Source organism: Halyomorpha halys, unplaced genomic scaffold, assembly GCF_000696795.3.
Source record: "Halyomorpha halys isolate HHAL.00 unplaced genomic scaffold, Hhal_1.1 Scaffold832.1, whole genome shotgun sequence".
Taxonomy (NCBI): Eukaryota; Metazoa; Arthropoda; class Insecta; order Hemiptera; family Pentatomidae; genus Halyomorpha; species Halyomorpha halys.
Window position 1 is genome coordinate 435,037 of NW_027113014.1, and position 18,493 is coordinate 453,529.

An 18,493-nucleotide genomic window follows, 5' to 3' on the forward strand; every position below is an offset into this window, starting at 1 on the left:
ATATATACTGTATAGAGTATTGGTTACTGGCTACTTGAACTCTCCATAACCAGTAAAATAGTCATTTGTCTACCGATAATTTCACAACTCTAGATACAAGACAAAACCATTTCAAATTCAAAGATCAGTTTTATCCCTTAGTAATAATAGAAAGATAGAAAAAAATTTAAATGTGGATATTCTTTCTTTTAGAATGGTACATAATACTTACGAACAAAAAAATCCTGGCAAGCCACTGTGTGAGGAAAGAGGATGCTTCCCACCAAATATTGGATCCATGAACTAGAAAGAAATGACAGCTATTTAGTGTTTTATATTCAAGCAGACATCCGGAAAACATTTTGAGATATTATTATTATTATGATTGGTACTAGTAACTTATTTAAAAGGTTCCATTATTCAATTAGAACAAGGCTATAGAATATTAATAATAAAACAGTTAAACCCAAAGACTCAATGCCGACACCATCAATCATGAAAACTTACATGCCTCCGTTCTCCAACCCCCTCTCTCTTTCAGTCCAAACTCAAAGGTCAGCCTTATCATAACCCTCTCCAGTATCTTAGTCTAGCCTTCCCATGCTTATTCATTACTTCAGAATTAATTAATATTCAAGGGTAGTGCAACCATTTCAAGGTCAAAATATTATTTTTTTTATTTTGTTTTTGAGACTGGGTATTTTATTAAAATATTATAGCAAATCCTGACAAAGATTATGATCATTAGAAGGAATTTACAAAAAAAAAATGTATTTTTAGACTTTATTGGTTAAAAACAATCCATGAAGGTGCAGGGGTTCAGTACTTTATAATGAAGTACTGTTTCTTGAGCAACGGTTGTACAAGGTGGTGATTTGTTCATGATCACGCTCAACTGCCAGGTTTTTCTTCTCATTAAGTGAGCACCCAAGGAAGATTGACTTATAGCAACAATAACAGAATATATAAATATCTGCCACAGTTGGATTCAACCCAGGAGTTAGTAACACAGCACTTTATTCACTGAGCTACCCCACTCTCTACTTTATAAATTAGTATTAGTAAATTTATTTGTTGATAATTCCGATGCTAAAAATATGACTCATTAGTTCAATCAATATAATTTTATTAATTTAAAGTAATTTTATTTATTTATAGGCCTACATTTTATTTTATTTTCATAAAAGTGAATAATTATTAAATTATTTCCTCTACCATTTCAAAGGAATATAATACTAATAAAATTAAACAAGCATTGAAATAGGTTTTTTTATTTAAAAGAAATCGGTAGGTACCGAAAATATTAAAATGTACTCTAATTAACTTGGTCGCTATGAAATTGAATTTGTTTGTTTTTGCTGAAAAATTTTATTATTATAGAGCAATGTCTATAGAAAAAGAAAAAAACTGATGATAGTATCAATAATTTTGAAGATGTAAGAACTTGAAGGTACTAAGTTCAGTTTGATCCTCAAAAACAGTTAAACTGCCTTTAAGGGATCCATTCATTATCAAGTCCGAAAATTGTATTCAAATGCTGTAATTCAATTATATTTAAAGGCCCCGAGCTCTGTAGTTCTACTTCGTGTAGCCTTTATTAACTTTCCCGTGGATTCATATCTCTGTGGGCTATTATTTCCATGCGATACTATAGTTTCAAAAGCTTGAGGCAGCGTTTCCCAAAGTGCGGTATGCATACCCCCAAAGGTAAGGCAAGAGTTTGATATACATTTTGATACACAACTGCACATGGTGCAACAAGAAGTTTATTCTTTTATTACAATCATATATAAATAAAATAAAAAAAATTTTTTATTTGTTAGTACTGTGTATGTGTAATTTTGAGTGTATGCCTAACTGTGGCATCCACTAACTGTAATTCTAAGCTTTTGGATTACTGGCTAAAGTCTGTGACTTCTAAATCAGATTTTATTAGCAATCCATAAACAGGAAATAATGAAATTTATAATATAAAACTTTTAAATATATTTTATTGTGAATGAATTTTTTTTCTTCATCTTTTATGTTTTTGTTTGTTCTTAAAAAAATGAGAAAATCTATTTTGATTGTTATTAAAGTATATGCAATTTTTTTTTGGAAGATATTTAAAGTTACGAAAATGATAAAAGATTTATAAAAACGTTGAAAGTTTGGGAAACACTTGCTCAAGACGTTATTTTCCTTTTATTAATCAGCCAAATTTTCTACTCATAAATAATTGTAGGAAGGATGGCAGTTTTTTTACATTTTTATCTTCAAGCATGTGGAAAGTAGGTGTGAACTGAATCATTTTTCCAAGGATATTTAATAAGCATTACAAAACTTTTACCTTAACTTTATTTTCTCTTAAACTTTGTTTCTTTGAATTACAACAGAGCCAAGAACTTAACATTCTCAAACATATTCCATCATTTCCATTTCAACAATTAACCATAAATTTTGTTTTATTCATAGTTTTTTTGAGACCTAATTCTTTACTAGATTTCATCAGTTATAGAATATTAGTGTTATACATTTATTGGAAGAAATATAGAAGGCTCTGGTTAATATTTTTGTACATAAGTTATTGTATTGCACATTAATAAATAAATGGAGAGAATGGATTGTTATAAGCAAGAACTTATTCTTAAAAAATACTAGGAGACACCCATAATTTATTTATAAATTAAATAATATTCATTATTTATTAAATTGAAGTAAATAAATGAGCAAAACCTATGTTAAAATTGTGTTTTACCTTCATCGGTGACTTGCCAAATTCATGATGAGAAGTAACTCCACAAGCAGCTGCCAGTTCTTGGATAAATTTTTTCATATCATCATTCAATTGCTGCTTTATAAAATTGCTAATGATGTAATCTAAAGGAAGAAAAAATCAATGAAATCGCATGTGCAACTAATCTTACGAATTTTAGTTAATTTATAAGAATAAAGAGATTTTTTTTTATTTCCATTCACATTACTTAACAATTATTTATACTCTACTGTATTGTAAATTTAACTCTGCAGAATATAATCCAAATAGACAATGGAAAAACTTTATTTTCATCATTCTAAATTTAATGCATTATTATTAAGACAATAAATAATTTACTTGACATATCCATTGTTACAGCCACTTCACTCGTTTCGATAGTTTCATTCGACAACTCATGCATGTTCAAGTTTAGCCTTTCTATGACAGCTTCAGTGAAGTTGGGCTGGATGTATACCATGCCCCAGGCTTTGTTTTGCTCTATGTCCTCTTTGGCTTCTCTATAACTGTGCTTATAAACCTGGAATCATTTGTGTAAATGTAATATTGAATATACGATAATCTATGACGACAAAGTCCCCCTGAAACAGACAGGGGATTACAAAAGAAACAAAAAATACAATGATTTAATTGCTAGTTAGTTGTAATAGTTTAGTTACAATATATTGTTTGGTGACATTTAGACGGAATGAATAAGGAAAAAAGTATTCATATTATATTTAATAATGGATTGATAAGTATGCTGTATCATGTAGCAAACCAATATATTTAGGAAGCACTGCTTGCAAACAATGGAGCATTTCTCTCTTCTTATTAGGAGTTCAATTTAATTTATAAATGCTTTAGGGAGCAGGGTTTTTAGACTTATCAAGTTTCGAGTTACAGAGATATGACAGTATTCTTACGGTCAAAACGGAGAGAACATGGGAGAAAGACAGAAATGTAGACTGGGATTTTTTAGAACTTGTTATGTTGATGTTAATAGATGTTGATCCATTGATTAAGGGGAATCATGAATATTTAACCAAAAGTTTGGAAGCCTGCTTGCAAAAAGTTTAATAATAATATCGAGCTAAAAAATTTTGGATAGCTTCAAAATCTAACAAGAATAGACTGAAGCTAAAATAGTTACAAGCTAAAATTCAGATTATAGAAGCAAAAGATTAAGGAAGAACTTTACACTAAAGAAGGAGGAAACCTTCCCTCACTACATTACTTCAGATGACACCCAATATCCTCTAGAATTTTTTTGTAAAACATTTTGATTTGTTTTACATTCTTTCAATCATATGCATTAATTCAAATTAATTGTTATTTCAATAAAATAAAAAAATAGTTTAAAAGTTATGAATTTGTTTTGTCATAAATTCCAATAAACAGTTATAAAAACAAATAAACAATATTAATGTAATCTGACCTGTAATATAATCAGGATGGACCTTAATATTAAAAAAAAAATCACTTAATAATGACAGAGTAGTTCAAAATAAAAAAGTACTCAGATGATTGCGGCTAAGTACTTTTTATAATCAAATAAAACCATAAGTACTTTTTGTAATTGACTACCATTGTGTGAGTTCTTTTTAAAAATACCCACTGGGTGGGCTGAGTACCAAAAGCCCTCAGTAGAAAGTAATTCAGTACTGTCCATCTATAGCTCATTCTTGGATGGCTCTATATAACCAAGCTCCAAAAAGTTTACACCTGATATGAATCGACTTTTGGCATGTTGACTCATAGACTATAGTGAGCAAAATTAAATAAGGAGATAGCTTAAGCCTGCTCCCAGTTGTAATGTTCATGAACCAAATTGCCAAAATCTGCAAAAAGTAGTCCAAGAGCCAGGTTGAATATAAATGGATAAGGATTTCTTTCTTAATATTTATCCAACTTCCCACCTTGATTAATAATATTATTGTAATAGCTTAATTCCAGTAGAACTGTTATACAATGGAGAGAAGAGCAGAAAAAGAATGGAAAAAAAGTACTGTCGAGAATAAAGTAATGCAAGGAAAAATTATAGCAGAGGATATCCAGATTATTTATAAAATATAGAAATTTCAGTAAGCTAAAAAGTGAAAACAAGCTCTAATCTTCTTTGAGTTAAAAATAATCGGAGCATGATCAAAATTTTTAAATACTTACTATTTCAAAGGTCTCATTCAGGATTTGTGCATACTGGCAGGTAAATGGTTTTGGTATCGTACAATTAAGATCACCAGCATATAGATGCCTGTTAGAGTCACACAGATTTGACATATCAGAAGAAATTTCATCTGACAAAACTATGAATTTCAATTTTATAGGTTGCCTCCCAAAAGAACTTGAGTAGATGAAGGATTGCATTGCAGGTAGTAGAAGTAAAAAGAACATTATCCTGTTAAAGAAAAGAAATTAATTTATTATACAGTTTTTGTCTCTGGTCTTCATTTGAAATATTTAAACTTGATAATACCATTCAAAACAAAAACGTAAAAATAAATAAAAATTCAAATGATTTATCTCCATGATTTATTCAACTTTTCGTCATTAAAAAAACAAGCACTTTTCTGAAATAGATTAATTATTTAAATACTTACACAGTATTTCGTTTCATCCATATGACATTTTTCATGATTTGTGCCTTTACTCGATTCCAGTTGAACATTTCATTGTTTTTAAGAGTTAACGGTGAGGTTTCTTTGGTATTTTTATTTTCACTCTGGAAATTTAAAGCAAACGTGAGATTAAATGGTCATTGCAAACTATTTTATTATTAAAAAAACATATGTAAAAATAAACACTGTAGAGTCATATCTATATATAATACATGGTGTATTGGTCAATAATATGGATTCTTTATTTTAAAAAAAAAATCATTATTCAAAGAAAATTAGTATAAATATTCCAATATACAAAAAGTACTTTATTCAAAGTAATGTCCACCGCTAACTACATATTTCCCCCATATTTCAGATAGACGATAACATTCCAACTGAACTTCCATCAATTAAACATGCTTTCATCCATCATTGCAAGAGGTTGTGTCTCTTTCCATCTCTTCATTCGCTTTTGATACTTATTCATTTTATTACAATGCTCGCATCACACCCTTATTTTGATTATCTTTTTACCCAAATAATAGTTTCATCTGTGGATGGATCATCCGTTAATCGAATAAATTTTTAAAAACAATTTTTTATTTATTTATTGGTTACTCATAATTATTATCAGTTATCTCTTTCAAACACCTAATAATACTGAATATAATGCTTGATACAGAATTGTTATTTTAAACAAATGTATCTACATTTATTCTAAATAAATTTCTAACATTGCATTATGCAATAAATTCATAAGAAACTTGACAAAGCAAAAACCATGTTTCCTTGTAACTGCCCATTTACATACCTACAACTTTTTTAAATTCATATTTTGTGGTTGGATATGCCAGAAATCATTTTCAAAATAAATACTGACTTATCCTTATAAATCCCTTAATTGTTTTATTCAAATAATTAACTAAGATAATATATGACAGATAAATTAAAATTAGTTGACATATAATAAAGCATCGAAAAACACAGCCTACTAAATGTGGCAGGGTTTTCCGGTTATTGTCTCCCCATTAGTGGTTTAAGTTTTTAAGCCTGTTTTTATGCATATTTTTCTAATCTTCCTATAGACATTATGCCATAAGTATTGTAATCACTAATATTTTACTGAAACCAAATTAAACCTGATGTTGTTTCACCTAATCCAATCAGAACAGAAGTAATAGCTATTGGTAATAAACATAGCTACACAACAAAACAATGTAACAATAAATACTAATAAAACTGTTCTTACCTCATTAGCTGAAACATATTCAATTTTTTCTTGGCTCTGACTCAGCTTGAGAAAGGCTTCCTCTAGCGTTTGCACTTGCTGTTGCACTAAAATGTTCTCGGGTGCATCTTCGCATAACAACCTGCCTTCTCTCATCAGACCTATCTACTGGCAATAATTCACACATGAATGTCAAAATGGTACATCTTATCAAAATTATATATTTATTAGATATTTCAGATATGTTTTAATTTCATTTATATCTAAAACTATCAAGAAAATATATAATTGAAAGCAGGTATGAGGAATGAATAGGCTTAAATATGCAAAATTTTTTAATAAAAAGTTCCTTTGAACTATTTTCTTTTGAAGATATTTCAAATTAGAAGTGCTAAGGGTTGGCTTTTCTATTTTAAATTGGTAATGTATTGTTTAGCATCAGTCAACATCCTACATAATAACAAAACAATAAATTCTGGGCTTTTAAAATTTTAATTAAATAAAAAAAAAAATGTATAGTTTTGTTTTATGTTGACCATTGTCTGATCCTCGACAATATAAAACGTCTATAAATCTCAATTATAATTATAATCTTCAGATAAAATCAATAAATAAAAATTTAAAAATAAAATTGGTTAGTTTTGGAAATGAATGTCTCATATGAGTAAAATAATGTATACATCACAGAATCATATAAATACAAAGAGAGTAGATGTAAACAAGTATAATATTATTATTAGTGTTATTATATTTGATGAAAGAGTAGTTTTAAAAATAAAAATAAATTTAATTTATTGATATGGAACAGTTTTTGTAAATATTCTATAATTAGGTAAAAGCATTTACCTTGTGGGCATTTCTTGCTTCTTCTATGTAATGTGTTGTTATAATAATAGTTCTTCCTGTAGAACTGAGTTTGACCAAGTATTGCCAAATGCTAGAAACAATAGTATAGTTTCAATGATGATATAAAAGATGTTATAAAATTACAGTTAATAAGTGAATTAAAATTACTTATTAAAAAAGTAGAGGGAAAAAAGTATTTTATATAAAAATATTTTAACAGCATATTTTACTACATATATAAAAAGAAAGAAAAAACATAAATATTGAATTCTATTGATTAGAAGATTTAGTAACTAAGTGATATTTTATTACAATGCAAAATGACCTAGATCAATACTTCCCAAATTGTAGAAGTCCACAGACTACACAAGTTGAACCATGTATGGATCACTTCCACCACGATTTGGGAAGCAAGCCTAACAGGGAAGGAAGTTCAGAACATGGAATATTACCAGGTTTTTTCTTTTCACCTAACACTAAAACTTCTGATAAGATAAAAAATTGAACAATTTTAGCAATGAATCCCAAAAAATATTTAGCCTATTTTGTTCAATAACTTTTAAAATCCTCAAATATATGGCAACTTTTTTAGATGAGCAGCTGTGGACTTCTGTGGACCACCAGTTATGTAAAACTGATCTAAAATGATCTCTGATTAATAATTATCTTTATTCAGTTTTATTTTATCATACATTGTGAAATTGAAATCAATAACCTTGTAGGGCTATAACATAGTTATACCACATTATCTATAATATAACTATTTGAAAACATCTTTTAAATCTAATAATAACCAAAATGGGTATAATTACCTGTAGCTGAGTATTGGATCCACTCCTACTGTCGGCTCGTCAAGTACTAACAACTTAGGGTTGTGAACTAAAGCTGCCCCGAAGGAGACTCTTCTCTGTTCTCCACCACTGGACACAAACATGAGACAAGGCTTTTTATTTAGTTTTGTTATGCTATAGTTTCCTCCCATAAATAATGTATTATTTTTAAAAGAATAATATAATTGAGAAATTAATCTGATTTCTTTCTTAAATTATAATTGTTATAAGAATTTTTTATAGTTTATTTCTGGATTACTTTACTTTAATTATTATTTAGCATTTTACAAAATAAATGGTACATATTTATAAGATGAATAAAAATTAATTATAAAATAAAAAATTAACTATAAACAGAATACAAACTTACTTTAGTTATAGTAAAATGGATTTACTAAAGATAAATAAGAGGTTCAAAGGCACACTATAAAATTTATTTATAGTGTTATGAACCTATAATTATATTTCTCAATTTTAATAAAGGCATTGAATGTTTAAATCCCTTACACTATTTCTCTTAATACAACCTATTTCAATATTATATACATGATCACTTTCCTAACTCTTTTTTAATTGTTGAGTAATTTCTTTATGGTTTCAAAGCTATATTTATATGGTATTTTTTGCATTTCCTCTTATAGATGTATTTTGTTTCCTATCTGAAAACAGAATTAGAATTATGGATATCAAATCACAGTTCCAATGCAAAAACGAAAAGTTTATGGCTTAATATTGAAGAATTACATCATCTCACATTCAGTTTATATAAGGAAATATGAAAGATGGGGGTTACATATTTCTTTTTTATTGTTTGAATTAAAATTTCTATTCACTATTGTTAATGTATCCAAAATACAATCAAATATATATACAATTTTTAAAAAATATACTGAAATTTCTTTTGGTCTACTACTATAAAGTCTTGTCAAAATACTGTATTTTTTAAAAATTGCCGAGCTTGATACAGATGAATATGAAATAGTAAATTCAAAATAATAAAAAAAATATGAAGAAACAATTATGACCGAGGAAAACAATTGAAAAATTACTTTTTTTTTTTTTTTAAAAATGCAAGGTTGATTCATATTTTTTAAAAAATAAATTAGATAGATTTAATAACAGAAATGAGCATGAATAGTAAATGGATATGGTATTTAGTTCAGTTATGATGAACTATAATTAGAAATAACTTTATATTTCTTTATTGTGAATATTGGTTTTGCATAACTTTGGCTAACTGGTTAGTATGTATATTAGAATGCATATTGCATAATCTTTACCTTGAATTGTTTCTTCATTTTAAATTAAAATTAAACATTGAAACAAGTAACATTTAAATTTTTATAAAGTGTAAGTTACTAAATAGAATCACTAATAGGTTGATCCAGGTAAACCAACACTGTTGATGTTTAAGTACTGAATTTGAATGTCGCATAAAATATAAAATTTAAATTGTTTACACGCCTTGGTTAGTAAGAACGATGTATTTTCCAAAATTTCATTTTTGAATTGCACATCACTCTTATAAGAAAAACTATTTTTTAGTTTAAATTTGTTGAAAACCAATAATTATCTTTATTTTAATGTATTAAAGTTAAATATAATTAGTTCTAGGGAATGTTTAAATTATAAGAAATGAAATAATTTTTGTATTGTTAAGTTTTAGTAAGTAGAGTAGTACATCACAATATGCTTCCTGTTGAACAGGTTAAGAACCTCAAGTTCAAGACAACAAACTTGTACTGCATGGAATGTTATTTTCCGGGATAAATATTAATAAAACATGAATGTATGCAATCTAATGTTATTCATTTATGAATGCATGTTCCTTATGGAAGTATGCCATTCATTCAATAAACATATTAAAACCCATATTCATAAAAATAAGGAGTCTGAGAGAAAGTAAATTCTTGGAACTGTCTACAGATTTGTGAAATGTTTGTTTTGGTTTTGAACCTTTATCCATCGTCGCTCTCTTTTTTGTGACATTTCAACTTTGTTTTTTTTGCCTGTACAATTGATATTAAGAACAGAGATCTCACCTCAAACTGCCGACTCTCTTGTTCCACTCTGGAAGCTCTAGCACTTTGGTCAGTTCGGCCATCCTAGTCTTCATTTCATCTTTGGTGAGTCCGAAGAGTGTGCCGTAAAATCGGAGCACCTCCTTTATCCTGAACTCTTTGAAGAGTGCTATTTCCTTAACATAAAAATTATTCCAATGTGTTTCGAATTAATTTTGGTTGATATTCCTATAGATAAATATATAAATACATTATCTTAGCATTACATTGAAAAATACATGTAAACTATTTTATATATTTAATACAATTATCATATATGTACTGTTTTGTTCTTGGAAGCTGGTTTGATTTAATTTCTGATCACGATTCATTTTAATTGATAATCAAATTTGATTTAATGAATTAATTTAAGATCGATTGCTTTATTTTCTCGACTACCAAATTGAGTGTGGGTGTCATCATCTGTTGAAATAAAGTTTTCTATATATAATTTAATTTAAATGCTTTAGGTTCGCTCTTTTGAAAAAAAAAAAAACCTTAAAATATCAACAGCTCATCAATTAATCTTTTTTTTAGAAAAAAAACTCGTAAACAACCCTTTATTTTAAAATGTTTGATCCCACTTTATTTTCCTTTTCCCTCACTATTACATATAACTTCTATATTTTAATTGTTTTTCAAATTCTACATATAAAAAATAATTATGAGAGATAGTTGACCGTGGATGACGTAAGAGAAACACAAATAAGTTGGTGTAACCTATTTTTATGAGGCCTGTAACTTATTATTAAAAATAGGTTACACCAACTTATTTGTGTTTCTCTTTGATCGCACCGCCAACCATCTTCTCCTCATATAAAAAATAAATTTGTACCGCTACAATCCATGACGGATCAGTACTTTTTGAGGAAATACCGCTACTAGGCCAATGGTTGTACAAGGAGGTTCTTTGGTTCGAATCCCGCTCGACAGTCTGATGTGGTTTCCAATTAGGGGTATCCATTTTAGGGGGACCACGGAGAGCTCATGGACCCCCAGGGTTAACTCACGGATATAATAACAGAATAAATCATAATCTGTTACAGTCAGATTCGAGTCACTAACTCCTTGGAGTCAGTAATACTGTGCCTTACTACTGAGCCATGCCGCTCCTCACATAATACCTCTATATTTAATCTTATAATTTATATTATCCTCGTTTTATGCCTTCTATAGTTCTAAAGAAGGCCTGTAACTTATTCCGAAACGTGGGTATACATTGAAGAGTGTATTTCATTAGTTTTTGTTTTATTTTTGGACGCACCGCCAATCATAATGTGTCCTCAAGACACACATAGACACTCTTATACCACTTTTGATTTGATTTTTATTTCGTGGCATATTTAAGAAATAACTGTATCTTTGTGGTTATTTGGCTTATAAGTAATACGATAGACCATTCTTCAAGTCCTGCTTGTAGGAAATGAAATTGAATCAGAATAAACAAGATAAGTAAATAAGATTAATTTATTTTTGCAATTTGTAACATTGACGCACGATGCTTGTATTAGCTGACGTTGAGGCTGTTATCTAACACAGTTCTTTCTCTCTCAGTTGCAATATAATTGGTTTCCAGTAACAGAATACGCGTGATGTGAAGGTAGTAGAATATAAGCAGTGTTACTTCCAAGGGCGGGCTCATTGTTATGACATTCTAAACTAATCAGAAGGCTTTGTTTCTTCCTTTTTTTCCCTATTTATTTAGGGAACTAAACGGTCAGTTGGGATAACAGTAAAACCTGTTAAATTTCAGATTAATCTTGTAGAAGTAATACTGATTGATAACCGAAATCATTTCGAAATTCATTCATTCAAAATTTAAGATTTAGGGGGTATTGATTCTATGAGGGGAGGTTGCAAGAGATACGTTCATGCCGAGCTTTTTATTTTATTCTTGTAGTCCAATGCCAAAATAATCAAGCTTTCTGTTTATAACGAATCGAAAGAGACAATGCACACGATTCTTACTGTTCGGTATCTCAATATACATGTAAGCGTCAATCACGCTGATAGTGTAGAAGCCTCCTTGATTGAATCAATATTGCTTTTGAATGATAATTATTATTCCGACTGATCGTGTCCTTGCATTTAATGTATAATATCCAATGTATATTTTATAAGTCTATGAGAAAGTTCTTGTTGAATTGTAAGGTCATAAGGTAAATGTGTATTTAGGGGAAAAATTATGAATATATAACAGTAATGAAACAAATGAGTATGTATATAAGTATTTTTGTGTTAATTGATATAATAGAGAACATAAAAACAGAGAAAAAAAATACTTCATACATTTACACATAATATGCATAATATAAACCTTTCCAACCATCCTAATCCTTTGTTTCAAACCTTATCTAGTTCCACCCATCCCTACAGCCCACCTAGGAGGTTGAAACGGCAGTGGCCAAGAGACAATAAAAAATAAAAATAAAAATAAAAATGGACAATTGGAGTTCTGGCAATGGTCAGATTCTCCACTCAAGTTGAGTGTTTGCGGCGTTAACGCACTTGTTCAGTCTCCACTGGCTCACTACCAGTGACGCGGCGAGAGGGATGCGCTGGGATCTTTTGAGCTCTGCTCTACCCCTCACACGTGGGGGATAGAGTGGGGTCAGGAATCCTCAGGTCGATTGTGTAAATATTGTATATATATTTTATCATTATGTTATTTTATTTATTTATTTTTCATACAGATAGTTTGATTATGTTCATCTTGTTTATTCTTTTATTTGTATATATTTGAAGAGAGTTTTTTTTGTTTTTATTTTTTTATTATTTTTTTTTTTTATTTAGTATTTTAGTATGAGGTCATTCATCACTATTACCTATTGCCCACAAATGTGTGGCAGATTGTAATATCTATCAATAAATAAATCTATCAATTTAAAAAAAAAAAAAGAAATGCATATATTATTGCACATATGTAATAATGACGATAGAAGTCAGGTGAACGGTACTTGGTAGTTCGGGATTAAACGGAGGATTTAGATGGCTGGTTTTGTTGGATATGGAAAGGGCTTCGAGTTCATGTTTTCTGGAATTGGAGGAACGATAGGATACAGAAATGTTGTTTGAAAGAGTAGTGCCACTTCCACTCGACGTAATCTTTGGTGATACAGAAAGGGGTATTTTAATGAGCATTTAATAAGACGATTAAGTTTAGCTTAGAGTTAACCCGAGTATCCGTTGAACACAGCTATAACAGCTATAGTCAAAGTCTGGAAAAACAAGGAAGACAACTCAAAGTTTTCAGGGTTTAAGATGAAGGAGGCAGTTAAAATGAATGAATAGTTTGAGGATTGGTATAGTTCGACGGTGATTTAGGAGATGTATTGTTTCCAGGGAAGGATTTAGTCAAACGTAAGTCCAATGTTTTTAACTGATGTATGGAAGAAGATAAGGATGGTTAGTTTGTTCAGGATAAGGTTGGGAGGTCCAGGGATATGAAAGGATAGATCGATCTTAATGGTTTGGAGAGATAAATTTGGACGTCGTCAGCGCCAAGCTGATACTAGGAACGATGAATAGAAAACGGAAGGTCGCCGATAAATATGGAAACAAATAATAGGGGATAAAGAGGCACATCTCTGGAGAGAGGAAGATAATCAGAGAGGGGATTATTAAAGGTAACGACAATCTCCAAAGGAGGATATTTGGATCGACGGACTAAAAACCTTTGGAAAATGTTTAGAGAATAAGAATGATTTGAGTTGGTCTATAATTGTATGGAGGTCAATAGTTTTAATAAGAGCAGGCTCAATGAAGTAGCCAATCCAGAAACAAGAATTGAGGTGGTGGAGAAGAAAGTGAGGTAATTGGGATTGAACCATACCTCATAAAGGTTTGGATAGGCTTCACAAAAGGAATATTGAGCAGAAATCATCAAGGGTTGCAGATAGCTAGAATAATTAGTAATACAATTGTTGGAAGATTATCTATCATATGTAATATTGGAAGATTCAAACAACAAAGCATAAATCTTTTAAATACCAGTAAATAACTAAAAGTCACTTTGCCAATTTACAGTAAGATGGTACTTCTTACACCTATTCCAAATAAATATAATGTGTATGTACATATAAAGGACTGACCTGTGGCATGTACCCTACATCCTTCCTGTTATCCACGGCTAGACGTATCCTTCCAGAGTCCAATGGCCTTAATCCGAGGAGGCAGTTTAAGAGAATGGTCTTACCACAGCCGCTAGGTCCAAGGAGTCCGTATCTGCAAATAGACAGTTATAATAAGTTTTTTAAATATATTTATTGAAATTTATAACTGTTTGTTTTGAAAAGCCATTCAACAGCTTGGTCATCAACGCCCGTTGGTTATTGGTTTTGGCAAGGTATAGTTGGAGTTAACCACTGAACCAAACCACTGACCGAAGAGGCAACCGGGAACATCCAAACTCAAAGGGCTAGTCAAAGTCCAGAAGGCGTCCAAGTACCATACGCTTAAGTGGTTACATAAATTTACAAGATTATTTAAATAACAAAGTACAAGTAAATGCTAGGTGAATTATAATTGTTTAGTGACACGATACTGACTTGTGGAGAAATTGCCCATTGGTAGCATTGTAATAATATTTCTAAACTAGGAGGTCTCAAGTTCTTCTTCTTTTCAGACGCCTCGAAGAATTATCAGGAAGAAAAGGAGGCTGTGTAATGAGCAAATGGGTTTATGTGGTTAGGATCAAATCAGCAACATTTAGTGCATTATGGACGGTCACTATGGACGATTTTATATGTGACAAAGTAAGGAGCATTGTGAATATTGGATAGGACTGAGCTCAGGTGGTTAGGCCCAGGTCTTACCAATCTGAGTTCTACGGGCGGCGCCGGTCGAATCAGCTTTGGGGCGTTGATTTTTTTCAAATGTCAAACTTGACCCACCACCATGGTTAGAATAGGTTGGACACCTGTAGATAACACCCCGCTCCTCCCGAGTATGTCAGAAATTACCAGGAAGGGAGTAAAACAAAAAGTAAGGATTAGATACGAGAGAAATTGGATGGAGCCCCAATATTTCGAAAAACAAATTGTATTATTATCTACATTTTTTAATATATTACGGAGCAGATTCACATGAAAAAACAAAACAAAATTCAAACAACGAATCGAGTTAGTAAGCTTGAGCAATTCAAGTTAAACTTCATCATCACGTTCATCAATTAATTTAGTTTAAATAATTTATAATTGAATTAAAGAACCAAGACCTGTCTAAAATTATTAAGTGATTTGAAATGTATTTATAGAATACGTCAGGAAGTTATCAGTCATTCAAAGGTAACAATGAAATAGCGAACAGCATCAGCCCCAGCACGGGGCCTTCAAAGACACCATTATGAATTCAAATCATAATTGTGAATGTTTGGAGAATAGTGAATCGTTCCAACCACCGAGTCACCGAAATCCTTTTGTTACACCGTGGCTTCTTGGAGTTCTTGATGCTCGACATGTTTTTTTGAACGGTAATAAAATATTGTCAGACTGTGATTATAAAAATTTGTGAAAATATAACAAAAGTTTATGGCAATACAATATCTTAATATTTTTTATGTAAACTGTTTTTGACAGCAAGACGTCATAAAGGCTATTTAGTAATTTAATGAGCTTTTCAACGGTTGTTTCAATATTGCTTTAGAAACAATAGCTCAGATGATATGACTTTCATAGAGGAAAATAGTGTTATTAAAAAAAAAAAAATTGGACTGGGATCTAGAGAACTTTTCTTGTTGCACTCGAAGTTACCCTATGTATACATACCTCGCTACGTAGCTACCATTTCAATTATCTAGAGTTGGAATCTAGTTTTGTAATTGATATTTTTTTTTCTATTTGTTTTTTCTTTTTTTATTTATTCATTAATTTAAGTGTTTCGACCACTAGGACCATTTACACTGGATTTACAAATTAGATTGCAATTGACATATTGACATGTTCACAAAGTTACAATTACAAAGTAAGAAAGTTACAAATTTACAATTACATATTAACATTGATATCTTGTTAAGGATGTTGTCTTGCTAACATTCCATGTTTTTCATCCAGTTACTGAATAAATTTATGTTGTCTCCGCTGCAGTTTGCTGCACTAATCAGCCAATCTAATTCAATTTATTTCCCTCCATCTTTATTCTGCTTCACTCAATTTGTGAAGTATTGTTAATTTTATTGACCTTGTTCTTTGAAATATATCGGATTTTTCTATTGTTCTTTTTAAAAAAAATAAAAAGTCGGTTTCATTTACCATAATATTAAATGATCGCAGAGACGAATGACTCAGTTCTGCAAAAAATGTTGTTTTTTTTGCAGTTGGATAGAATATTTTTGTTAAATCATTTCCTTTAAAGTGTGCTCAATCCAAAAATTTCTCTATTTCCTCCCCTCCCTTTTCCACATCACATTTATTTGGTTCGAAAATGGGTTTGCAAAAAAAACAAATACGGTAATTAAAAAAGCATCTATTTATAATTATAATTAACACAACGGAGTTGCCGCCGCGTACTAACCAAGGTGGGAGTGTCAGAATTCATTCCTTGGAACCGCCAAAAATTAATGTTAACTGCCACAGGCAAGAATCGAACCCACTACGTTCCGTACCGAGCGCACCAACTCGCACGGCCGTCACATCCCTATATATTAACTAACTAAAATTTTGCTAAACAAAAGTTTTATATAGCGTAAAGGACTAAGTAGGAGTAGGTAAACGAGACCTACAGGGATAAATATTTGCCGACTTAGGACCGGTTGCACCACAGTTTAAACTACAGTTTCTTAAATCTCAAATAAAATCAACAAATCATCCGTTGTAACTAAAAACTTAACCTTCGAATCTGCCAGTAAATTTTACCGCCCAATGATAGCTGGTTAAACTGTGGTTTAAAACAAATCTACGTTTAAGTAAGGAACCATACTGGGAACCTTCCATAGTTCTAGTTATCTTTGTTATCCAGGGAAAGTGTATTGTATTATTCAGTTTCTTTCCAAACGGTTAGACGATTTGTTTTTTTGGCAATAATGAAAAAAAGTATACCGTTCTCGACCAAATCATTCTTTACAGTGGTCGGATGAAGACTTTTTGTCTGCAATTTCGACTGTCTTAGGTCGTTGAATCAGTTTGAAATTTAATTGGAACCACAATTTCTATAAGAATCGCGAAGTTTGACAGTTATCTCACTTTCAGTTAACCTGATTAACAAAACTGTAGACCAGAAACAGGTAACTGAATTATCAGACTTCTACTAAATTTTTGGACGAAACTAATGTTAGGTTTACCGGAGACTTATGCAACCAGCACTTACACATTTTTACGCTGACCGTTCATGATATTCCTGTCACGTAAGTTTCGGATCTAAAGAGCCCTCCTATGTCTCTTAATCAGCTCAATTATAAATGTCATCCGATGTATGCATTGGGGAAATGCAATTAGCAAACTAAAAAAAATAAATAAAATTAACCCACAACAATAGGATAGCAAAACACTAACAGGAGCGTAAAATATAAAATACTAAGTTAGGTAAAGGAGACCTACAGGGATGAATACTTGGTGACCTCAGATCCATCTCAGTTCAATGCCACTACAATCAAGCCTAGCCCATAATCTCAGCCTAGCATCACGTCCGGTATTACTGGTTTGTGTTGTTGGCTTATTTTTGCGAGCCTCTCAAGTTATTCGTACATCTTTCAAGCATTCCAATATTTTTTTATTTATTTCCTTTCTGTTCTATTTATTATTATTTCCGCAATTAGTAAATACCTCAGGAATTGTGTTAACAATATTAAGATCCAATATCAATTTACGATACTGAACTAAAACATTCCACTTCATCTGGAAGGAACAGAAACATAGCTTAGGCAAGCGAAATTGACTGCTTCACTGTACTGGAATATGTTGAGACCTAAGTTTATTTTGAGGTTACTATTTTTCAGTATTATACTGTAACTGACACCAAAGCTTGCAAATTAAGCAATTTGACTGTCATTTAAAGAACTCGTAAAATATGGTAACTAACAATGTGGAAACTTTTGTAATGTTGAAATATTTGATAATTACAATGTTTTACCTTCAATCAACAATCAGTTACACCAACTTAATACCAACGTTATTCTTTGTTTTTAACTTTATTAGAAAAAAAATCTTTTTATTATTGTTTGTTATCTTTTCCTAACTAGACTTACTATTTTATTTTCTACTTGTTATCCTATTATTAGGATA

General features: G+C 30.5%; 1 protein-coding gene across 1 annotated transcript in view; it reads right to left on the reverse strand.

The window, feature by feature from the left end:
* The window catches only part of LOC106686513 (ABC transporter G family member 20), a gene marked incomplete at its 5' end in the record, with an annotated part of 38,244 nt that overhangs the window by 8,030 nt on the left and 11,721 nt on the right, over positions 1-18,493 (reverse strand). Inside the window, 10 exon segments of the mRNA XM_014429866.3 lie at positions 212-282; positions 2,717-2,838; positions 3,074-3,254; positions 4,880-5,111; positions 5,314-5,435; positions 6,563-6,706; positions 7,388-7,478; positions 8,200-8,307; positions 10,260-10,414; positions 14,369-14,501. Coding sequence (XP_014285352.1) covers positions 212-282; positions 2,717-2,838; positions 3,074-3,254; positions 4,880-5,111; positions 5,314-5,435; positions 6,563-6,706; positions 7,388-7,478; positions 8,200-8,307; positions 10,260-10,414; positions 14,369-14,501 — 1,359 coding nt within the window.